The sequence below is a fragment of the Pyricularia grisea genome, chromosome I, assembly GCF_004355905.1.
Source record: "Pyricularia grisea strain NI907 chromosome I, whole genome shotgun sequence".
NCBI lineage: Eukaryota > Fungi > Ascomycota > Sordariomycetes > Magnaporthales > Pyriculariaceae > Pyricularia > Pyricularia grisea.
Window position 1 is genome coordinate 5400985 of NC_044973.1, and position 24190 is coordinate 5425174.

Here is a 24190-nt window from a genome sequence, read left to right on the forward strand (position 1 = left end):
CGAATCTGAACTGGAGCTATCAGAAAAAGAAATACCAGCAAACTGAGATGAACCAAGGAAATATCCTTGTCATGAAGTCAAGCAAAGAATCAACATGACAGTGAACTGTAGAGCCGCAAGATTGATCTGCGACCAAATACCCGACACAGCCAACTCACCAAAGTGAACCAACCCAACCCAATTGAGGTAATCTCAAACTTAGGCACCTTGTTGAACAACAAATTGTACTTACTGTACGTGGTCGGTCATCAGTCTCAGTGGCTGGGGTGCGTTTAGCTCGCTATAGATCGCGCCTCTCCCATTTTCCACATTTTGGATTGGTCAGTGCTCGGCGCAAGCGGCGTCCAGTAAACTGTTGCGGGCTGGCAAGTGCTCTAAGAATATCCCTCCCTCCACTCCCCCCGTCAGAATCCCCCCGCTTGACGACATTCCGAAACCCCCAATTTCGAACCCGACTTCGCCCATTCAATCACCCACATCCACAACTGCATTTCGATCACCTGCCGCGTATTCATCCGCTTTTGCGCTTTTTGTCTGTCGAATACGCGTAAGGCTATTCGATACAAAAATCAATACAGACAGCTCGCGTCAACGCACCAAGCAAACAATCAGCCCGACTTCGAACCGCGAACTATCGATCTGTGTGTGGCACGCCCGCCATGTCATCGGGTGCCGCTGGGCTCGGGCATGAGACGGCCCGGGGTCTTGACGCTCACGGCGGCGCCTCTGTCCGCTCTACTCGCGGTCATCACCATGCCCCGTCGCTAGACGCCATCGCTACTCAGAATACCGAGATTGAGGACTCACGATCGTCGTCATCGACCAACTCGCCCGTGCCCAACGAGAATGAAGAATCCGACTTTTTCCTTGGCGCCAACGATTCCCAGTCGTCCCTCGGCGTCCCCAACCTGCAAGATATGCAAGTAACGGACGATTACGATTGTCTGGCGGCGGTTAACAAGCTTCCCAACGAGATTCTTATCAGCATCTTCTCGCGCCTCTCGTCGACGGCCGACCTGCGCAACTGCATGTTAACATGTAAGCGCTGGGCCCGCAATACGGTTGATCAGCTATGGCATCGGCCATCTTGCACCAGCTGGGACAAGCACGCTATGATCTGCCGAACCCTCACCATCGAATACCCATACTTTTCCTACAAGCACTTTGTCAAGCGACTGAATCTTGCCCAGCTCGCCGAGAAAGTCAACGATGGAAGCGTTATGCCTCTGGCCGTGTGCAATAGGGTCGAACGCCTGACGCTGCCCAACTGCAAGGGTCTGACCGATTCCGGCTTGACCGCCCTTGTCACGAATAACGATCACTTGCTCGCGCTTGATATGTCTGGGGTTGAACAGGCCACGGATGCCTCCATACTCGCCATCGCAGAGCACTGCAAGAGGCTTCAGGGCCTCAACGTCTCAGGATGTACCCGCATCTCCAGCGAGGCGATGGCAGTTCTTGCCCAGAGTTGCCGATATATCAAAAGGGTATGTTGCCTCTCATATCCAACCTGAGAACAAATATCGATATAAACATAGAGACTGACATGCGCCCCACAGTTAAAACTCAACGAGTGTAGGCAACTTGGTGACGAAGCTGTCTTGGCATTTGCCGAGAATTGCCCCAACCTACTCGAGATTGACCTTCTGCAATGCCGAATGGTGGGAAATGCTTCCATTACTGCTCTGCTTTCCAAGGGACAGTCGTTGCGGGAACTTCGACTCGTCTTTTGCGAACTCATTGACGATGGCGCTTTCCTTTCTCTGCCACGAAACCGGACTTATGAGCACTTGAGGATCCTTGATCTCACCTCGTGCATACAGTTGACAGATCGCGCCGTAGAGAGGATTATCGAGGTGGCTCCGCGCCTCCGCAACTTGGTGCTCTCGAAATGTAGAGCTATCACGGACACGGCCGTCTACGCCATCTCCCGACTGGGCAAGAACCTGCACTATGTACATTTGGGCCACTGCCAGAACATCACAGACGAGGCCGTCAAGCGGTTGGTGCATTGCTGCACTCGTATCCGCTATATTGATCTGGGCTGTTGCATTCACCTGACAGACGAGTCCGTCACAAAGCTAGCCACCCTTCCTAAGCTCAAGCGTATTGGTCTGGTCAAGTGTTCTGGGATCACGGATGAGAGTATTCTGGCGCTTGCTAAGGCCAACCAGAAACATCGTCAGCGCCGAGACCACCAAGGAAACCCCATTCACGGTTCTTTCCACAGCCAGAGCAGCCTCGAACGTGTGCATCTAAGTTACTGTACCAACTTGACATTGAGGGTGAGTCGCAGAGAGAGAACATCTTTTTCGTCCGAGTGGTTGCGCCGTTGCAGATACTAATTTTTCTTTTGCACAGGGAATTATTAAACTGCTTCAAGCATGCCCTAAATTGACACATCTCAGCTTGACAGGCGTTCAGGCATTCCTGAGAGACGACTTGGCTCAATTTTGCCGTGATGCACCTCAAGGTTCGGGCGCCTTCTTTTGATGTGTTTTGCATGTATCACCTCGGATAGTGGGCTAACTGGCTGTTTTGCAGAATTTACCGAAAACCAACGCAACGTCTTCTGCGTCTTTTCGGGCCAGGGCGTCGTCAGCCTTCGCCGATACTTGAATACCAACTTGTTTGATGACTTCCACGACAGGCCTGCACGGCGTCATTCGGTTCCAGGCGGCGGCGTACACACTCACCCCCCGGGTGCCGTCGCAGACCTTCACGCAACATTGGACGCATCTTTCGACGATCAGGAACCTGACACTGTAGAGGACGATGCGGCATACGACGCAGACATGACGATGGACGGCGCGATCCCACCGCCACCTCCTCCGCCACCCGCACCCGGCGCGCCCAATATACATTACCAAAGTGTGTTCCCCGGATACCCAGCACCTGATGCAACCGTAACTCTCGAAGGCGGACTTGCCGGTCCATCGCATGGAACTGAACAACAGGAAGACTCAAACGCTGGCACAGGTGGACTCAACGCTTCGAGGGCTGAGATGTTTCCTGGCGTTCCGAACCAATCTCTGAATCACGATAGGGCAAGAGGTGTGCCATCTCTGGCGCAGGCTACCATGAGGCAAGACCAAGGCTTTGCGAGTGGTAGCGGGTTGGAGGCCGGCTTGGCGGGTCCTACGCCGTCCGCAAGTATGGGATCAAGACATAATGTTGTTGAGGATATCAGTCCTGTGTCTTCCAACGGAAACACACCTGAGCCGCCTGCATAAACATAATGTGTCTGGGAGAGACTTGAATACAGGGCAAAGAAAAGCCTATGGAGTGATTGTATGAGGCGAAAGGAAGCTGGCAAAAGGTCAAGACAAGATGGGCAACAAGACCGGCCATCTGGGTTTATGAGTTGTCAAAGCTCTCACTGGCTTTTGTTTCCCCATCTTTCAGTCTGCGTTATTCATTTGATTGCTGTCGAAGTTTTTTTTTGTTTGTGTTTTATTCTTCCAAGTTTCTAGACTGTTCACGACCGGATCGTTCCAGGGAAACCCGAAAGACATACTTAAACCAGACCGAAATGAAAAGGGCTGTGGCATTGCGAGTCATGTGTGCGATGACGTTGGAAGGAGCGTTATTGTTTCTTATTCTTTTTCTTTGTTCTCCTATGTAATGTCAGTGGGTTGGTGGTGCAAACCAAACACGCCCTTGGTCTTTTGCCAGCAAGCGGAGATGAAAGTCGTCAGATTATATGGATTCATTTGTTTGGTATAGCCTAGGAAGCTTGACGGGCGGGGCTGCAAGGAGATGAGGGTGTATATTACTGCATGCAGACAAGGAATACGGGATATACTTCTTTCAATTTTTTTTCTTTGGGAGTTGTGTGAGCATGCATGCTGACTTTGTTGGGACGTGGAGTCAAAACAAAATTATTGTTCATTTATCTGTTGGTCGTCTTGAGTTTGTGTTTTTCATCCCTCGGGAATGATTATTGGGGATGGGCGCTTCGTTGATTATTCTCCTTTTTTGTACCTCTCTTTTACTCTTGTCAGAGTTATAAGGGCTCTTCGTCATAGCTTGGCTTTTGACGGTGTGTGACATGGCATAGAAAGGGAAGATGGGATGGAGGAATGGAGATCCAAGGATCTTGGTGTAGGCAAAGAGACAAGAGTCAAGAGCTGGCTGTGAACAGTAGTACTGTGTTCCCCGTCGAGAAAGGAAGGTCCTGTGAGAGACAGAATAAGAAAGAAATAAGGAATTATATGTCTTGCTTTCCCTTTGCATCTTATGAAAATGCATATTTTTTTTTCCCTCTCTCTTTTTCTCCGTGTCCTGAGTGGGTTTGACAGGAAGAAAAGATAGGATGTGGGAGACTTTTTAGGGGGGAAAAAATTTGTTGGAGAAACAAAAGATGAGGATATTACCGATAGTAGTTTGTATGTATCCAGTATCAATGCTGCGTTCAAGTCTTTTTGGTTTCGGAGGGGCTGGGGTGGTGCTAGGAAATCGAACCGTTGACGGAACTGGGACAGTTATGAAGACGGAGATGCGGGTTTTTCTTTCTTTATTGGGAATGCACGGCATTAGTTAGAGCCGTTCTGCCTTTGCTTTGTTGCTTGAAGCTAATGCCTCCTCTCTAGGTTGATCGGCGACAAGGACGCGGACTACCACTAAATTCGTCAACCGGCGGCGCGAGTGTGAGTGGGGGGTCGTTGATCGGAAGTTGCCAAGGTTGTACGTCTTGTGGGGAATCTCCCAGCGCGTGCTGTTTGTGTTTAGTTTTAGTTCTATCTAGTGCAAAGATGTTGTGGTGATTCTGTCGCAGCAAAGAGGGTGGAGGTGGTTTCTATTAGCGGCTGCTGCTAATGTTGTAGCAAATACTACCCAACGCTTAGGCACCATAACATAAAAAAAAATGGGGAACAAAACTACTGCAACCGCTAAATCTGGGGACGGACCGATTGGATGAATGGAGCCAAGATTCGAGGCTGTGCATTGTGCACATGCTTCTTTTTCTCTGCAGCAAGTTGTACTGTTGTAGGTAATGGGGGGGCGCCCCCTTCCGTCGCCTCGACTCGAAAAAAATGCTTGTTTCAATCTCCACCCCCGCTAAATTTACCTACCTGCTACAGGTACCCCCTTCCCTTAAACTCGGATATCGTTTGGCTTGTCAACACTACCGCCAACGTGTATGCGGGATATACTTTGGCATAGTTACTGCGCTACCACCCAATCTGGCACCCAGTACTTTGGGGGGGAGGTTTTAGCTTATGCGGCATTTTTTGCTCTTTCTTACCTTTCCCCAGGGGTGTGGGTTTTGCGCTGGAAAGAAAAGAAAAGCTAAAATATTGCTGGCCCTGTCCTTGAATGTGAAAGGCAGAATAGGTAGAATAACTTGTAAACAGAACAAAAAAAGAGAGGAAACAAAATTGGACGGTCTCATCTCGAGACGAAGGAAGCAAGTCTTTTTTTTTTTTTTTTTTTTTTTTTTTTTTGCAATTTGGCCCACTTCATTGATTGCGACGCCTGGCCCTAGTATGGAAACTATTTGTAATTTGTGCAGGTGCTTTCTTTTCTCTTTTTTTTCTAGTTTGCTTCTTCACGCTCTATGAGCTTTAACCTTTTTTTCTGTTTAAGAACTGACTCTAGCCAAAACGGGTTCCAAGCAACAGAGCGTTGGATTACGACGCAACCTCGCCTCACTTTGCTCGTCATTTCCCCTCCGGGGATGCACGACACAGCCCAAGGTTTGGTTTGAGTGTTACTGTTCCAGTGTAGTTCGTTCCTCTTTTTTTTTGGACTTTTGACTCTTGTCATTCTTGCTTTTGGCTGCTTTGCATATTATGCGTATTATGCTCCAAGTAAAAGGTGGCCTTCATTTCAACCAGATTTTTCCACTTTGGAGATGGTGATGGCAACTGACTGACTATTGCGACTTTGCATGTTGCAGCTCAACCTGTATTTAATTGCTTGCTTGTTTTTTTTTTTTTCTTTTTTCTTGGCTATGATGGTGAAGAGCAGTAACAGCAAACAGATGTCTTTTTTGTTATTCTTTTTCTTTTTTTGTTATTTTCTCGTCTTCAAATCTCAATTATTCCATTTTATTTACTATGCTGCATTTTGTTTCTTTTGTTAGAGGGTAGTAGTAGTAGTAGTAAGAATCAGAGAACATAGCTTTGTAAAAGTCATTATCCCCAAAAATACTACCTAAACTCCAAACCTAAGTAGTGATTGCGAGAGTGGATGCCAGAGTGTATGCATGTAAGAAAACAGATTGTGGGATTGGGGAGGCCGCCTGGCGTTGCTAACACTGCAACCTGCAAACCCCTGACTGGGCGAGAGATCCAGATTGCATAACCTAGGTCGAAATCCCGAGTCGATCCATTTTGACACAGTTAAGGTGCTGCTGATCAAGGTGCAGGAAATAAAACTTCCTTGTGCGGGCGGGTGGACTCTCTCTATCTATCTCTCTCTAACCTATGCTTGACTTGACTCCGTTGCCTGACCGTTGCTCCGACGCGCCCTGATTTTTCCCGCTACTGTTTTCCAAACGGCCTAGGCCTAACAAAAAAAAAATCTGACTGACACCTACTAAATCCGGGCGGGAAAACCTGGATGGTTCAGGTACCTGGCAGCACCAGCGTTGTATAAGCTTCCTTAGAGGTCACCGCCTTTGCAACGCCTCAATCACTCCAACGCGCCACCGGCGGCCGGAAGGGCAGTTTTAGTCCTCCTCCGTTTCGCTTTATCCATACTGCACCTGTTTTTTTCCCCCCTCCTTCCCTTGTGCCCGACTACACTGCCACCTGCCTCATATCTTTTGTTCTCTAATACACTCTGTTCCTGTTTTTATTCTTTGCCCACTTGTTCTTGATCCTATCTTTTCCGTCTCAACATGACACAGATGTATAAGAGGCTTTTGGGCGCACACCCTCTCACTTGCTGAGATGGCTGGCCCTCCAGTTCACCTTTTTCCTCCTCCTTCCCTCTTCCATCTCTCCTTTCCTCCCTTCTCTCCTCCTTTCTCTGTCCTCCTTTGCTCGTCTGTCAGCTTTCATCCCAACTCTTCCTCTTCCCCTTTTTTCTTGTTGCATCAACTTCTGAATGGACAAAGTAGAGCTGGCTGTTGCTGAACCTACCCGCCAAGGTATAACATGGCAAGCCGGTCCTACTACAGTCCAGGACGAGGAGTCAGGGCAGGCGAGGGACCGCCCGGGCACTGGTGTGTCGAGGCGTCGGTCGCTCTCTGCCCATAGCGTCCGTTCCAGAAGATCTATCGATGCCTCTGCCACCATCCCAATCCAGTACCGTACGCTCTCGATAGACGTACAAGAGGCACAGACTCGGAACAATGCCGAGAGGAAGAAGGATGCCGTGACACAAGGTATGTAAAAACTCCCGTTCTGCTTGATGCCTGTTTTATCGGATGCTGATTGTGCTTTTTGTCGCCTTCAACAGATCTCGCGGATATTGACTGGCACACGCTGGACATTGACATCCTTGCTCGGTCTCTTTCAACCTCATTGAAGGATGGATTGTCTGCTGAGCAGGCCGAGCGCCGCATCAAACAGCACGGCAAAAACGTGCCATCCCCTCCAGAGACCCATCATTTCAGGGATATCATGGGCTACCTCTTCAAGGGGTTTGGTCCAGTTCTGCTCGTCGGTTCCATTCTGTGAGTACTGCCAACAGGGCCGTGATGAGTCTTGCATGCACTCACTTGATGTTTATCTCTATTTGCCTACTGTGTCTTATTCAAAGGAAACAATTACAAACTAACATGATATTACAGTGTTTTCATTGCATGGAGACCACTTGGCGACCCTCCGGCGACTGCCAACCTTGCTCTAGCCATCGTTTTGCTTGCCGTCTTCTTCATCCAGGCCGGCTTCAACATGTGGCAAGACTGGTCTTCGTCTCGCGTCATGGCCTCCATCAAGACCATGTTGCCCGACGAATGCATGGTCCTCAGGGACGGCGTGCTCGTCAATATGTTCGCCGCTGACATCGTGCCTGGCGACGTCTTGGTCATCAAGGCCGGCAACAAGCTTCCCGCGGACGTGCGCTTCTGTGAAGTGTCTTCTGACGCCAAGTTTGATCGGTCTATTCTAACAGGTAAGTCGAGTTTTCATGCAGTGCAAAAGTGCAGCCTGCAACAGCCACGGCCTCACGCACACTCTCCCCTTCTGTATCTTGTATACCTCATGGATCACTACTAACATCTCACCACTAGGCGAGTCGCTTCCTCTGCCGGCAACGGTGGAGACGACAGACGCCAACTACCTTGAGACGCGATGCATTGGGCTCCAGGGCACGCACTGCGCCAGCGGGACATGTCACGGCATCGTCGTCGCCACGGGGAACAAGACCGTCTTTGGCCGGATCGCCAAGTTGACCAATGAGCCCAAGAAGGGAATGACAACGCTCGAGCGCGAGGTGCTCAACTTTGTATGGATCATCTGCTCCATCATGGTGCTCATGGTTGTCCTCGTCATCATCCTCTGGGCCGCTTGGCTACGGAGGGAACACCCGGGTTGGATCAGCGTCTCTGGTCTGATCGTCAGCTGCGTGTCTGTCGCTGTTGCATTTATTCCGGAAGGCCTGCCTGTAGCCTTGACTGCCAGCTTGACCATCAGTGCCAACATGATGCGCAAGAACAAGGTTTTGTGCAAGTCGCTCAAGACGGTTGAGACGTTGGGTGCTGTCTCGGTCATTTGTTCCGACAAGACAGGCACGCTTACAGGGGTGAGTCCATATTAAGCTAGTCATCACTTGGCCTTTGACCGCAATCATATCACTAACTTTCTTTTCACAGAACAAAATGGTTGTCACCGACTGTGCCCTTGGCGGCCAAACTCATACGGTCGAAGAAGCCCATGAGCTCCTCATGGCAAACCGAAGCAACGACTCAGCAGAGTGTCTAGTAGGTAGTGCTCTGGACCAGCTCCGGACAATTGCCGCTCTCTGTAACGCCGGAGAGTTCGATGCCGCCACGCGCAACCTGCCTCTAGAGAACCGACGAATCAACGGCGACGCCACGGATCAGGCCATCCTGCGCTTCGCTGAAACCATGGGCTCGGCCATGGCGACACGTCGTTGCTGGCAGACCCGTTTTGACCTGGCATTCAACAGCAAGAACAAGTTCATGATTCGCGTGCTGAGCAGCTCGGACCCCAACGGCCTGGCAGACGCCCTTTCACCTGATACGGTCTCCGTCTTTGAGCCTGGCGATCTCCTCTTGACAATCAAGGGTGCCCCGGACGTCCTGCTCGGCCGCTGCTCCAAGTACGTAGGTAGCAGTGGTGCCACCCTGAATCTCTCTGACGCTGCCAGGGATGAAATTGAACGGGTCAAAAACGAGTGGTCCGCACGGGGGCGCCGCGTGCTACTGCTGGCCCGCAAAGTCCTATCCAGGGGCTGGGTCAAGAACAGCCCGTCGTCGCCCGCTTTCGAGCGCGAGGCCATGGAGGTCTCGTCGTCCGGCTTGACACTGGTTGGGCTCGTCGCCATTGCCGACCCACCGCGTCCCGAGATCCCCGGCGTCGTAAAAACCCTCAGGGGTGCGGGCATCCGGATATTCATGGTTACGGGTGACTTTGCCCTCACGGCCCAGGCTATCGCGCGTGAGTGTGGTATCATCACGAATCCGGACAGTGCCGTCCATGACGTCTCGGCGCTGTCGCGTGATGTCAGCGAGATGAGCAAGGGCGTGATTAGCGACGACACGCCGCCCGCTAACAAGTCCATCGTAATCTCTGGCGCCGACATGGCGGGCATGCTGTCGAACCAGTGGGACCAGTTGGCTGCCGAGTTCAGCGAGGTTGTCTTTGCGCGCACGACGCCTGAGCAGAAGCTCCGTATCGTACGTGAGCTTCAAGCCCGTTCCAACATCGTGGGCATGACGGGAGATGGTGTCAATGACGCCCCGGCTCTGCGTGCTGCTGATGTCGGCATCGCCATTGGCGGCGGGTCTGACATTGCCGCCGAGGCCGCCGACATGGTGCTGCTCGAATCGTTTGGCAGTGTCGTCGAAGCGGTGCGATACGGGCGGACGACGTTTGACAACCTGAAAAAGACCATTGCGTACTTGTTGCCTGCGGGTAGCTTTAGCGAGTTCTGGCCTGTCATGACCAATGTTATGTTTGGACTGCCGCAGATCCTGAGCAGTTTCTTGATGATTATCATCTGGTAAGTTGCGAAGCTGACATCCTTTGATAAAAAGAACCCACTGACTAACCCATCATTAGTTGCTTCACCGATTGCCTTGCGGGCATCGCCATGGCCTACGAAGCTCCCGAAGCCGACGTGCTCATGCGGCCCCCACGCAAAGTCGGCGTCGACCACCTCGTCGACTGGAAGCTCGTTGTGCACAGCTACGGCGTGGTTGGGCTGATGGAGACCGTTGTCTCTTTTGCCATGTCTTACTGGTACTTGGAGCGCCGGGGGATTGCTTTTTCGAGCCTGTGGTTCGGTTTCGGAAAAGTCCCCGACGGAATCGACCAGGATTTTTACAACGACCAGCTGAACGTGGCGAGCTCGATATATTTTGTCACCCTCGTCGTCATGTAAGTCAGAACCCACAACCATCCTATGGTAACTGGGTTTGTCCCTTTGCTAATGCTGGCACATGAACGATAGGCAATGGTTCAACCTTCTCGCCATGCGGACGCGACGGCTATCCATCTTTCAGCACATGCCCTTCTTTAACAAGGAGACGCAGAACCTCTGGATCGTGCCCGCTGTCCTCTTCTCGCTCGTAATGGCGTTCTTCTGGCTGTACATCCCGCCCCTGCAGGACACGCTCGGTACTACCGCCGTCCCCGTCGAGTACTGGTTTCTGCCAATGGCCTTTGGCCTTGCGCTGCTGCTTTTGGACGAGGGCCGCAAATATGCCGTCAGGGCATGGCCCAAGGGCTTGGCTGCGAGGATGGCTTGGTAGGATTGATCGGAGATGGATCTGATGCTGTTGTGGAGGACATGTAGAGAAGACCACCTAGATGCGTGAGACACTAGACCGGGAGGATTTTCTTTTATTCATGAGTAGCGAGCGGTCAAGCGTTGATATTTTTAATCGAATTCTGCGAATATGGACAACAGAAAAGAAAAAAAAAAACACTCGCAGCGCGACAGGCGGGATTGAGTGATCAAGTGCACATGTGGAGCGAGCCAATTACTGCGTTCATTCCTCACTTGAGAAGTGGTGCACGGCTTGACGGGTTTGTTTGTACGAGAATTCGCTCCTTCCCCGTCCGCCAGACAATCAACACTGGCCGGTGCTTTCGCACTGTAATGGCACACTGTACCAAAAATGATACCCAGCCCAGCTTGCCCAGCGATCCCAGCCAGATTCTGCCCGAATTCTAACTCTGAAAGTCTGAATCACTTTCGCAGCGGTCTTGACAATCCCCTCGCTGTCAGCAACATCCCACAGGTAACAGGAAATGACACTCCGGGCAAGTTGTTGGACAAACACACTTTCATGGAGGAGCATTGGAAACTGGCAAATTAAAGGTCTACAAGGAACAGAAACAAATGCACATGGCGAACGAGCTCAACTCATGATCAGCACCTGGAAACAAAGAATTACCACGGCCCAAAAGCTCGCGACGCAAACCATAGTTTGAGATATTACGCCTCCGAATTTTTGGTTTCTTCTTCCTTTTTTGCTGGTGGTGGGCTTTGTGAATGGTCACAGGTGGCCTATTGTGAGCTGGATTTGGCTAAAGAGTACGTACTGAAGTGCGCTGTAGCTGACCTTTGAACTGCTGTACATACTCCGGTAATGCAAAGCTTGACATTAGCTCAGGGTTCTTAATCCTGCATTCATTTCTATGTCCCCTACATAACAATGCTCGAAGGAGACATTTGTGGACTATGTACTGATGGGAGTTGTATATGATTGTGGCTTTTTAGACAATAATGTCTCTGTTCCTGAAAGATTGTGCTGGAACATTTTGGTGTCCGCGTCAAGTTGTCTCCCCACTGGCCACGGGCACAGTGTAAGGGCGGGTCCGGCAGCATGGTGGGAGTTGCCGACAATTGCTTGAGGGATTAGCCTATTGTAAAGATGCCAACTATTATTGCAATATTTATATAAAGAAGTGGCTTTATTTCTTTGCCCCTCCATCTGTAGCTTAAAGCTAGGAACTTGAATTATATCGGATTCGTAGAGAAAATAGCAAGCAGCGAATATGTAGAAGGAGCGCAACCTTCAAAGATCTTGGTACTCCAGGCACGTGTACTATCATGATAGTCAATTGATTTGCCTCATTTTGCGCCTCATAACATCGACAATGGGTTTGTTGCTTTAACAGCAACAACAGGAATAATAACAAGATCGGTCTCTATAGCTCAGTGGCTTTCAAGATGCGGTATAGCTTGAATTAATGGATGCCGAAGGCTTCTTAATCCAGTTGGATCTAAAAAAAGAAAAAAAGAAAAAGAAAACCGAACACTAACAATTACCAACTTGCGAAAGGGAAAGTAACGTTGTGATAAGCATATTAACAAGCAGCTAAAGATAAACTTAACGCAGCTACGGGGTTAAGGACAAATTTGGTAAATTTGGTAAATATGTGTGCTGAACTTTTCATGTCCATATCCCAATACATGAGACGAGCAAACTGTAAAAGGTGTGTATGAAAAATAACAAACTAATCAAGGAACGGGTTTTCTATGCTAATTGCGGGTAATCTGCTAGGACTCTTCCAACCGTAATTGCCAAATCGGATGTTGCTTTTATACTAGACGTTATGGGTGGGTATATTGTTAAAAAGGAATAAGCCCGGAATAATATGAAAGGGAAAACCGGTGACGAAATGAAAACAAGAGGTTTATTATACATATGTATATTTTATGTACATACCTACATAGATAGATAGATAGATAGATAGACAGATAGGTACACACACATTTGACCATCGACTACCGAGCAAAAATTGAAGAGGCATCCAGAATTTTGCAAAAATATGGGGACGGTGAGGCTCGAACTCACGACCTTAGGATTGTTCAATTGTTGGATTGATCACAGTACTATATGAGACCTACGCGCTAGCCAACTGCGCCACGTCCCCTTGATGTCACTCATGTACTGCTTACATTATATACAGCAAACGTAACGCGGTTGGTTGAGCGCGTAGGTCTGAACGTTCTATCTTTGGCCACTACCGACCCAGCACACCCTCCTGCACACCCGACACAGCCAGAATACCCTGCACCTCCAAAACTTTTGTCTCGTTATTACATACTAACTCTACTGCTTCCATGTAATCCAATTCAAAACAGCTGGCTTATACTGCTGGGGAACACATACGAGAGCCACAATTGTAGCGTGCAGCCAATTTACTGGGAGCCATCGCGAATGCTCTTGGGCGAGTCTCCAGGACTAGCTGGCCGTGCATAATTACCACCAACCTCCTCCTCCTCCTTGCGGAAGTTGGCAAAATCACGCTCCCTCTCGGCCTTGGCCTTGGCCAGATTATCCATGAAATCTTTAATTTCGGCCTTTCGCACGTCCGCCATGGTGACGCCCTCGTCGGCCATATCTTCCTGCAGCTATTTCACGATCTCAGACTCGTTAGAGAGCGCTTTCTCGAGATGCGCCTCTGCCTTCTTTAACATCCTAAAAAGATTGTCAGTATATAAGGCGACTTTTAGCATTTTCAAAAGACCAGAGACTTACTTGCGGAGAATCCGCATGGAGTTCCTTCCGCTTTCCACAGTGATCATGAGCTGATATAGGCGAACGACCTCCTTCGCATGATAGACGTAATTGCCAGGCAAATGGGCAAATAGTCGGTGCATGCCAGCCGCGTGCGCGATTCTTATAAACGTTAATATAAATGGAATAGGCGGGGAGAGCAGGCAGGCAGGGAAAGCAGGTAGACAAGGAAAGCAGGTAGGTAGATAATATGAACGTTACAAAAGGTGGATGGATAACTTACCCTGAGTAGGCTCGACGAGAAGCTCTCGGGCGAGATCTTCAGCTGCAATCGACGTGGCCCAACCATTGACAACGGTGTGACCATTTACATCTACTGCATCTGGATCGGATGCCACGGCACAGTCATCATCAAGAGCAAGACACTCGAGAAACTTGTTGACGCTCCTTGAGATGTGGCTCAAGTCCAATGAGCTTCTGGACCTGCCATTGGGCATCACCGACCACACCGCATCGCGCGCAGCCATCTGCCACGACGACCATGATCGTGATATGCGCAACGGCTGGAAGTCTGCCTTCCCGAACTCATTGTCAGACCGTGATGACAGACTTTGCCATATCCCCATCGACACGTCATCTTCATGGCTAACGGCAGGCATATGAGGTAGAGGTTGAGGCAGTCAAGAACTTGGGCGAGGATGACAACTTCTTCCTGGCTGGCGATGAGGAAGATGATATGGAGTGAGAGTAGCGTCGGCTGACGTCTACCATCTTGCTGTATACTTTAGACTGACAACATTATTGTCCGCCATGATTTGCCCGATTAGGTGCTCTGTTGAGGGCGGAGTGTAAGATTTGCATTTGGGTGGATGGGATTTCTTTTTGCTTTTCGTACGATGCAACAACCCATTTTGTACATATGTGGTGATTTTGCCGATAGCTGTCTGCAGATTTGGCGGATTTCTGCACAGGATCTATTGGATCTGTAGACCGACCACTTTAGACTCATTCATGGGACGCCTGATGCCTCTGGTCTCTTCCATACGCCAACCCGAGGAATCAGCCAAGCCAAGTACGACGGGAGCCACCAATAACAGATAGACTGCACGAACTCTAGAATGGCATTCTCTTTTTTTTTTCTTTACCCAAATGTATCCTCGCTCAATCGGTCTTCGTTCCAAATCCTCGCCGCAGCCGCGCGGAAGAATGACATGGCCTGTATGGAGGGAGCCCCGTGACTTATTATAGCACTCCATTCACGCAAACAAGGTTATAAAACAAAACAGCCATTTTGGTGTGTTTGGAATCTTCTGAGTCGGAGTGTGTCGATCAACCGCGATTTGTTCTAGCGTTCAGTCACAAGGTATGCAAGTGCATCAATTAAAAACAGCTAAAACGCCGGACCAAACTATGGCTCAAGTGTGAGTGAGATTTTATACGGCGGGCCTGATTTGTGCGAGGATCCAGGGAAGTCGACGTTTCGATTTAATTCGTACCCGAAGTAATATTGGATCTGTGACCTGCTTGCATAACCGCTCACCTCAGGGCAGGCACAAATGCAGAGATGGAATTTCATTATCCTTTACCAAAGCTAGTCCAAGAAGCAACACAAACAAGCACACAGTTCCGCAAGCTAAAAGAATTAACAACCCATATAGAAGATGACATCCCCAAAGGGCATTATATATTAATATTTGACACCTCGCCCGTCAGAGCCCTTGGCGAGGTGGCCAAACTCCTTTCAGAGGTTGCCGAACTAAACGAGATCAAAAAAAGCCTTTCCCACCAATCCAAGGAGAAGAACCCCCCTTTTTGAGGGTTTTGTCAAGCAGCGTAGGGGATAAAAAGCCCAACGTACTTTTTATGCAAAGAAAGGGTTCCTGTCAAAACAAATGACTTGGGCCCCCTCGACGGCGCCGGATATGAAAAGACAAAAAGAGACCTTGGGTTTTGGTTTTATAAAGAAGAGAAATAAAAAGCAAAAGTACCGAGTGAGTGAACGTTTCCGCCCGCTTGTGTGCCGTTGAACAAGAAGCAAGGGCAGAAACAACAAAACAGGAAAGAAATGCAACCAACACAAGGCAACCAAAAAGAAATGTCAATACCTGTGGAGAAAAGGTCAATGTTAGCTTGAGCAAAAGGCAAACAAGTGCGAGAAGATGAGAGTAGAATAACTTACCAATTCGCATACCAACTCGCAAGCGAAACGGACAAAAGGACCAAAACTCAAAAAAACTCCAAATGAACTTCTCAAAAACTCTTTGCTAATTTAAAAGAAACCTCGTCGGCGGTGTCAAAAGAAACAGAAAAACCAGAAGAACACGATTGAAAGTAGGACCAATAACAGGACTTGAAAGCGGGAAAGCAGGACCAAAGCAGACGGTAAGCAGAACGGAAAACAGAAGCAAAGGCAGAACAGGGCAGAATTGAAGGAATGAAAGCATGGGTGGGGATTGAAGGCAGAACTTGAGTGCTGGACGGGTTTATGGCCAGTTTCCTCCATACTGGGCTCCATAAGCGTTTGTGATGCCGTTTCCAGCGGGATTGCTACCAACACTAGCAGGGTTCGGGTTGGCTGGGCCTGCAGGGACAGAGCGAGTCTTGCTTCGGTTGATTTGCGTCTGGATTGCGCTTCTGCGGGAGGCTGCGGCAGCGTGGTCGTCGGGCTGGTTCTGCGGTGCTCTAGGAGCCGGGGAACCGGGGGAACCAGCCTGGGGCGGGGGCGACCCACCAGTAGACGGGCCACCGGTCAGGGATGGACCGGCGGAATCGCCCTCCAGGCCTCGTTTGTACAAACCGCTGTCCATATTGCCGCTACCCATTCGACCACCTTGCATTCCACTACCTGGCATTCCACCACCTGACATTCCACCACCTGGCATTCCACCACCACTGCCGCCAAAGTTGTTGCCCATTCCCATTGTATTGCCGCCGTTCATGTTGTTCATGCCCACGCCGTTGTGAAGCATGTGGCTCCCCTGACCCCCGGTCTGTGCCAGCTGATTGTGCCTTTGCGTGCCGGCAATGCAATATAAGAAGTTTGATTTGGTCTTCGGGCTTTGCGGGTTCGTCTTAAGCTTCCCCATCCGGAAAAGACGACGCACCGCATCCCACTTGCTGATGCCCTGCGTACCCTGGACAGCACCAGCACCGAAGCCGCCACCCTGCTGGCCCATACCGAAGCCGCCACCCTGCTGGCCCATACCACTGAAGCCACCACCATTCTGCTGGCCCATACCACCGAAGCCACCACCACCCTGCTGGCCCATACCACCGAAGCCACCACCACCCTGCTGGCCCATACCACCACCACCACCACTACCACCACTGTAGCCACCGCCGTAGTTGTCCTCGTCATAAGCATCGCGCTTGTAAATCGCGCCAACTCCAACAGGACTGTTGGTCCTGGAAATACAGCCGTTTCCAATCTGATAACTAGCCCGCTTACCGAGCTGGTGCTCGTTGGCTTCAATGTGATCGTAGAGGGCGCGGGCCGCCAGGTGAAAGGCTTCTTCACGCTTCGCGAGTGTGGACTCAAAGTTCCCCTCGGGAGCCGCGTTTGTGGCCGTGGCCAAGAGGCCGATGACGTAAGCGATGCTTGAGACACGCATGTTTTTTTTTTCTTTTTATAAAGATATAAAAACCCGACGAGGCTTTGAAAGAGTGAAAAGCCTGAATACAAAGAGAGTTTAATAAGAAATGACTTTTGTTGCGAGCAGGAAAGCAGTTACAAAGGAAATGTAACAAAAAAGCAAAAAAAAAGGAAAAGGAAAAGACAAAAAAAGAAAGTTGCCTTGAAACCGATTGCAGACCGATGAGGGTGAGGAAAAAAGAAGAAGAGATTAATGCGTTCATGGAGTGCGGGGGATTGCCATTATATAGACGGCATGGCTTGCTTGATCGTGTATTTTCACCGTAATGCGAGTCGAGTCCGGTTTCATCGCCGCCATTGGTGAATCACTGACGACACGTCGACGAAATTCCTGTACTGAACAAAGGTTTGCCAACCGGTGAGACCCTGAAAATAGAAGCCAAGTCCATCACAAGGACAAGGCAGGGACTCCCGTGGTCTTGACAGACGACGGCGAAGAAAATCTTAGGATGAGCATTGATATTGGAATAGAAACGGGTGTAGATCGCCCTGCGCCTCTTTTTGTCGGATTCTTCTACTATAATATGTAGTGGTAGGGGTAAAAGTCCATATCCCTGAACAGTTAGTACAACGCTGTGGGCCATGTGGGTGTCTCGATTTTGGTAATGCACGATACCAGGCGAAAAAAAAAAAAATCTACTATGCGGCAGGTATTTGAAGCTCCCCGCGGATAGTTGGGCTGGTAAAGACCCACGCATACACATACGGTGCCAAGTGGTTTCTTTTTTTATTCTTTTTAGTTTTTATTCTTTGCCTGGTATCGTGATAGTTCACTGCCAGGTTGATCTACAAATTTGAAACGGCTGGGATTTTGGGGTTTGTAGTCACCTCACCCGGGTCGAGTCAGCCAACCGTCCATGTCGTTGTCATGATTTAAATCAGCTTGATCTGGAGCATGGTAACCCCCAGTGCATAGACTAGCAAGAATCTTGAATTAACCATCTACTTTGGTAACAAAACTCTACCTGTCCATTCGGTCCGAGGTGGGAATAAATGCATCCCATGTTGACACGCGATACCCATGCGTTCTTGACTCGCCAGGATGGAGTATATCTGTATTCCCGAGATAAATTTAGATGGGATGACTGTCATCTGACCCTAGTCTCAGCACAATGGCTTTTCTTCTCTTTGGATTGTCAACCGGATATCAGGTTCGGAGATTTCCACATGGCTGCCATTATGCAAGACCCGCCACTAAGCCACTAGACCACCACTGGACTACACTGCATCGCACCGATTTAAATACTCCATGAGATCAGCAAACGAGATTTCCAGATCTTTACCTCGTATAATGTAGTTACGTAGTAGACTCGGCAAATTAAACATTTAAACAAAGCAGCACGACCGGGATTAGTGGTATTGGACCTTATGCGATGCCGAGTTAAGGACTACTCACGTTACTCGACATCTGTCAAGTGCCAAGTCTATTTCGTATATTGATTTATACATAGCAAGTCTTGGCGAGTGTGTTACACCGCATTGAATCATAAAAATTTACTTTTATTAGTAAGTTAATCACGCAACGCAATCCAAAATGTGGACATGTATATCACTTGGGCGTCTTGAAAGTCTTGCCATCACAGTATTGAACCCACCCGTTCAATTGGAGATCTAAAAACAGCAGGAAAAAAACAGTCAGCATATACTAAATAGTCAGACTAATTCGGTAAACTTGCTTTTAATAACAGTACTCATCTTGGAGATGTCCACATCGGGCCCGCTCCAGTCCGGAGTCTTTTGACACCACTTGGTCAGATCCTTCAGTGGCGTCTCGTCGGCATCATTTTCCATGCCGGCCGGGTACTCGATGTGAAAGACGGGCTTCCCTGCCTTGATGAATTTGAGAAACAAGTTGCACTCCTTCCAAGCGGCGCACTCCTCGTTGACGGAAAAGTGAACGTCCGAGCTGACGTCGTCAATCACCTCGGCTGCGTTTTTTAACCCCGTCGACATTTTGTACTTGGCCGCCTCGGCGGACAAGAATTTGACAAAGCTGGTGGTGGAGGCCTTGTCGAGGCGGAATGTGGACGGGCCTTGGTCGTTGACTGGGGCCTCGAGCTGTGATGGATTAGATGGGGAAGTATATATGGGATATATGGGCAAGCAGAACTAACATAGCCGTCGATGTTATCCGGATCAATCGCATCGCATCCCATATCTGCAGCAATCTTGATCCTTTTGGCCATCACATCCCGTATATCGGGGCTGTTGATGTTGACCCAAGTTTCGTTCCAGTTGTGCATTCTATTTCCCTTGTCGGCGGCCTTGAAATCCCCCGCGTCAGGGCGCCAACCCTCGTACGTGCCCGCGCTAAAGTAGCAAATAACATTTTTGCCGAGGGAGTGCAGCGCCGCGATGGTTGACCCGTCGGTGCCGTTTTTGGTGTTGTCAAACAGGTCAATGTCATACACTTCGACGTGGCTGGGCTCAACCGAGGGAGACTGCGGGTTGATGGTAAGTGGGTGCCGGAGAACGATCTGCCACGTCGTCCCCACGGCTGGCTTCCATACGGAAGATCGCGACTGAGGTTGTGAGTCGCGTGTTGTTAGTGGTAGAGAAATTGCCTGCGCGGACACGGCGGCGGCAAGAATCATTCCTAACGAGAGAAGCATTTTTGGGTATGTGAATTCCTCGACAAGACTAGAATAGTGTTCATGATTCAAGCTCAAGAGACCCCAAGACACGACGAGCCGTGTCCTCAATTATATGACGAAGCCGATGCCATTTTTTTGTATCTTGCAACGGCAAGAACGGCGTGGTCTCAAAGGATTGCAATACATGCATCTTGGCAACAAGCCGTAAGCCATGATTGCTAGGGTCGTTGACTGTTGCCTAGCGAGGCAACAGTTGCTGCTGTATTTAGCAACTCATCCATGTTGAGCCTCGTTTTCCGGAAATGAATACACCTATGGGCATTTCAATTTTCTCAAGAATCAAGAGACAGTGCGATCGCGACAGGCCTCTATGTAGTTGAACTACACGCCAAACCAATTCGCATGTCGCGCATGGTGTTCTATGTCGTCTGTGGTTTGTATTGGATAGGTTTTGAATTTGGAGAAATGTGGGCACCAAAATCTTGGCGTTTGGCACAGCCCAGTTGCCAGGAACCGTCATAGTCAACACCCAATTACAGTGCTCACTCACCTTTCCCAGCTGACAATCTACCGAAATGGTTCTGTGCAGCAATACAACGCAAAACAAATACCTGCAGCCGTCCCGTGGGTATGGTACATGCATAAATTCAACGTTGGGATGATCAGTAATTTTCGCCCTTTTTGGAAACCAAGCCTTCGAACACTGAAGTGCTTTATTGTTTGTGCACACAAATGCCCAGATTTTAGGCGCATTTCGACCGCAGAGCGCACGAGCGAATCACGTCCTCTCGTTTTGGCTGTTTAGGATATGCATGTGCATGCAAGGTTGTGCAAAAGTAAAACACCAAGTAAAATACCACACAACCTTTACTTACTGGCTACTGTAGGCAGGTCAATAAGATACCTACTGCAGGCATTTCTGGGTTCAACAGGAGCGGCCCGAGAGAGTAAAGATTTGTTGATCTCCACTACAGATTCTTGTGTGACATTCTCCCCTTGCAGCTGCTTACCGAACCATGCACGTTCCTTTTTGCTTTTATAAAAATTTTGGCAACCACTTTTGTCCCCAGTGTTACCATCTACAGTGAGCCTACCCTAGCCTCAAGGAATAAAAAAAGGACTTCCACGCAGTTGATTCGCACATGTATCCCCAACCTTTGGCCACCACCATAAGCCAATCTGCAAAAATGTAAACAAGCAATGAAGCCTGCGCCATAGAACATGTCAATGACAAGAGTGGGACTTGAACCCACGCGGATTGCTCCATAGGAAGACATGATATCTCATGAGAGAACACCTTGATCCTACGCCATAACCAACTCGGCCATCTTGCCTTGAGAACTGATAAAAGAAATATGCACTCAGCTTTTCTTAAGTTGGGTGCTTGCCCAGGGAAAAGATAGTTGCAAAGTTTCCGAGCGGAGACCTTAATTTGGTCCTGCGTTGGCAGTGTTAGTTCACGGTAGCACTGGTGCCAGCACTGGTATGGAACCATTACTACTATATTTGCCGTGGAGACATATTCTTGGGTATGTGTTTGGCCAGAACATCCGAAATTGGTCTCTGAAGCGGGATTGAAGGCTATGGTCACTTGGGAGAGAGTATTTGCCCTCACAGGTGAGGGAGAAAAATAAATATATGACGAATAACTTTATATCTGACGTGGGATTCTGTTTACGAAATCATGCGCTAAAAATACTTAACTATGCAAAAGATACTCAATTTTAACAAGCAGAGCAATATTGCATAACATCAAATTAAATCCTTGTAGCATTACATAGTAAATTCATCAATTTTCACCTTACTATGCGCTGACCTAGAGGCCTCCGCAGTCGGCCGATAATGAAGTAATCAATTCGGCTTAGATGTTACGCAAATAGCGTTGTATGCGATCCAAACTATGAATTGATTGTATAAACAAAGCAATAAACTCTCAAACCTGTAGAATCCCAACGTTTTCCTAGAGGAATTGGCCCGAATGCCCCTCACCTGAGTTGGTCAAAATTGGTATTGGCTTCAACGTGCATATAATACTCGGCTAAAAAATTCTCACCAGAAATATCCTTGTCTTTCACCGACTTCACGTGATCCTACCCGCTATACTTTGAATACTACTATGGTACGTACCTAGGTGTACCTTACTGAAGATAATCACAGTGTTACGTTGATACAACGTCGTACTGTAAATTTGTATGCGGGCCTTCTCCGCAGCCCACCTTCGCGGGGTCGTCTTGGTTGGAGCGCATACAAGCTGAACAAGAGCACCGAGCCTCTGCCTGGTTACATCAGATCAATTCCAATTCATGGGCCGCCAACCGAGCAATGGCGGGGCATGGTGCCTCATCTTGTGCTAGTCACTTTCTACGCTACGACGAGCACGATTTGTTCAGTCCAGTTGTTTCTGTCGAATTTGTAAAAGTACACAAATCCTGTGACAGTTGAAAAATTCCCAAAGAGCCAGAAAATTGCCTATCACTGTAAACAAAACCAAACCATGTCCGGCCCCGTGCCCCAGGCTCGGTCCCTGGCCGACATCTACCATGAAGCGGCGCTTGATGTTCAGAAAACCCGCTGGCAGCAGCTGGTGTCGCGCTTCGAGTCGCTGTATGGCCACCCACCCGCCTTCATCGCCCGCTCGCCGGGTCGCGTCAACATCATAGGCGAGCACATCGACTACAGCTTGTACTCGGTCCTGCCAATGGCCATCACTGCCGACTGCCTCATCGCGGTGGCACCTACGGCGGCGGCTGGCAACGACACGTACAAGGTGCGCCTGGCAAACGTCTTGCCGGACAAGTTTCCCGCAAAGGACCTCGACCTCCCCGTCAAGGGCGATGTCGAAATAGACAGCACTATTCACGAGTGGACCAACTACTTCAAGTGCGGCCTCAAGGGTGCCACGGAGCTGCTGCGCAAGAAGCACGGCGAAGACTTCGTGCCAACAGGGATGGAGGTCCTCCTGGATGGCTCCGTTCCGGCTGGTGGTGGTCTCAGCTCTAGTGCTGCCTTTACCAGCACCACTGCTCTGGCTGTGATGGTTGCCAATGGCGAGAAGGAAATTGACAAGAAGGAGCTTACTGAACTGGCTATTGTCAGTGAGCGTGGTGTTGGTGTTAACTCTGGCGGGTACGTGACATCCAATGATCTTCTCATTTTATCCGATGCTGACCCTCTCCAGCATGGACCAATCTGCCTCCGTCTTCTCACAGCGCGGCTCTGCCCTCTTCGTCTCCTTCACCCCTGCCCTCACCGCCAAGCCCGTCTCGTTCCCAACAACCAACCCGGAGCTCTGCTTCGTTATCGCACAGTCCTTTGTCACGGCCGACAAGTTCGTCACCGGCCCGATCCACTACAACCTCCGCGTGGTCGAGTGCAGCCTGGCGGCAGCCTATCTCAACGCCGTCCTAAACACCCCAGGCCACACCTTGCCCACCGACTCATCCCCTCTCGGCGTCTCCCTGCACGGCTTCCATGAGACCTACTTCGCCCTCCGCGAGGCCGACGGCCAAAAGGTCCCCACCTCCGTGCCAGAGCAGCTCGCACTACTGCTGGCCCTGACCCGCGCCACCCTGACCAAGGACGAGGGCTACACGCGCGAGGAGGTCGCGGCGGCGCTGGGCATCACGATTGACGAGCTCAACGCCCGCTTCACCTCGCGCTTCCCCGTGCGCGCCGAGAGGTTCAAGCTCCGCCAGCGCGCTGAGCACGTCTTCTCCGAGGCGCTGCGCGTCCTCGAGTTCATGAGCCTGCTGCAGCAGGAACCCACGGCCAGCACTGGCGGCGATACGGCCGTGTACAATGCGCTGCTCGGCGCCAAGCTCAACGAGACGCAGGACTCGTGCCGCGACTTGTACGAATGCAGCTGCCCCGAGATCGACGCCATCTGCGCCGTGGCCCGCAGCGCCGGTTCGTATGGCAGTCGGCTTACGGGTGCGGGCTGGGGCGGGTGCAGTGTGCACCTCGTGCCGGCGGATAAGGTCGACGCCGTCAAGGAGGCGTGGGAGAAGGAGTACTATTCCAAGATGGACCTCACGCCTGAGCAACGCGAGGGTGCGGTCGTTGTTAGTCGGCCTGGGAGTGGAAGTGCGGTCTTTGTGGTCGGCGAGGGTAGTTTGAGCTGAGGTAACGGTTGCATGCCGTGTATATAGGGTCGTAATTTGAGAATGAAATGTTAACTTCCCCAGTACCGAATAGTGCGATACAATGTGAGTATGTATTATTATTGTATGTGCCAAACTTTACCCGTGATTAGGTACCATAGAAGCCAAATCCCCTCAGGGAAACATCTTGAAAAAATTACTGAGACGCTAGGTTTTATATCATTATACACAG

The 24190-nt window shown here is 49.9% G+C and overlaps 6 protein-coding genes across 6 annotated transcripts; 3 read left to right on the forward strand and 3 right to left on the reverse strand.

Moving 5' to 3' along the window:
- The first annotated feature begins 215 nt into the window (after positions 1-215).
- PgNI_06612 (uncharacterized protein) lies at positions 216-4730 on the forward strand. The gene is made up of 4 exons (XM_031126633.1): positions 216-1487; positions 1560-2285; positions 2362-2473; positions 2545-4730. The coding sequence occupies exons 1-4, from the start codon at positions 660-662 to the stop codon at positions 3231-3233; spliced, it is 2355 nt and encodes a 784-aa protein (XP_030981939.1). The 5' UTR covers positions 216-659; the 3' UTR covers positions 3234-4730.
- A 1664-nt stretch (positions 4731-6394) lies between these two features.
- On the forward strand, positions 6395-11246 carry PgNI_06613 (uncharacterized protein). The gene is made up of 7 exons (XM_031126634.1): positions 6395-7336; positions 7411-7627; positions 7745-8067; positions 8186-8697; positions 8768-10140; positions 10200-10517; positions 10591-11246. Exons 1-7 carry the CDS (start codon positions 7057-7059, stop codon positions 10889-10891), a joined length of 3324 nt encoding a protein of 1107 aa, XP_030982625.1. The 5' UTR covers positions 6395-7056; the 3' UTR covers positions 10892-11246.
- A 2047-nt stretch (positions 11247-13293) lies between these two features.
- Positions 13294-14271, reverse strand: PgNI_06614 (uncharacterized protein; the record flags this gene model as incomplete). Its single annotated transcript, XM_031126635.1, has 3 exons — positions 13294-13506; positions 13634-13683; positions 13896-14271. 3 exons carry the CDS (start codon positions 14269-14271, stop codon positions 13294-13296), a joined length of 639 nt encoding a protein of 212 aa, XP_030981940.1.
- A 1395-nt stretch (positions 14272-15666) lies between these two features.
- Positions 15667-17223, reverse strand: PgNI_06615 (uncharacterized protein; the record flags this gene model as incomplete). The annotated part of the gene is made up of 2 exons (XM_031126636.1): positions 15667-15717; positions 16118-17223. The coding sequence occupies 2 exons, from the start codon at positions 17221-17223 to the stop codon at positions 15711-15713; spliced, it is 1113 nt and encodes a 370-aa protein (XP_030981941.1). The 3' UTR covers positions 15667-15710.
- A 1590-nt stretch (positions 17224-18813) lies between these two features.
- PgNI_06616 (uncharacterized protein) lies at positions 18814-19876 on the reverse strand (the record flags this gene model as incomplete). The annotated part of the gene is made up of 3 exons (XM_031126637.1): positions 18814-18875; positions 18956-19322; positions 19379-19876. The coding sequence occupies 3 exons, from the start codon at positions 19874-19876 to the stop codon at positions 18814-18816; spliced, it is 927 nt and encodes a 308-aa protein (XP_030981942.1).
- Positions 19877-22202: 2326 nt separating this feature from the next.
- Positions 22203-24040, forward strand: PgNI_06617 (uncharacterized protein). Its single transcript, XM_031126638.1, has 2 exons — positions 22203-22984; positions 23037-24040. The coding sequence occupies exons 1-2, from the start codon at positions 22353-22355 to the stop codon at positions 23977-23979; spliced, it is 1575 nt and encodes a 524-aa protein (XP_030981943.1). The 5' UTR covers positions 22203-22352; the 3' UTR covers positions 23980-24040.
- Positions 24041-24190: the final 150 nt, after the last annotated feature.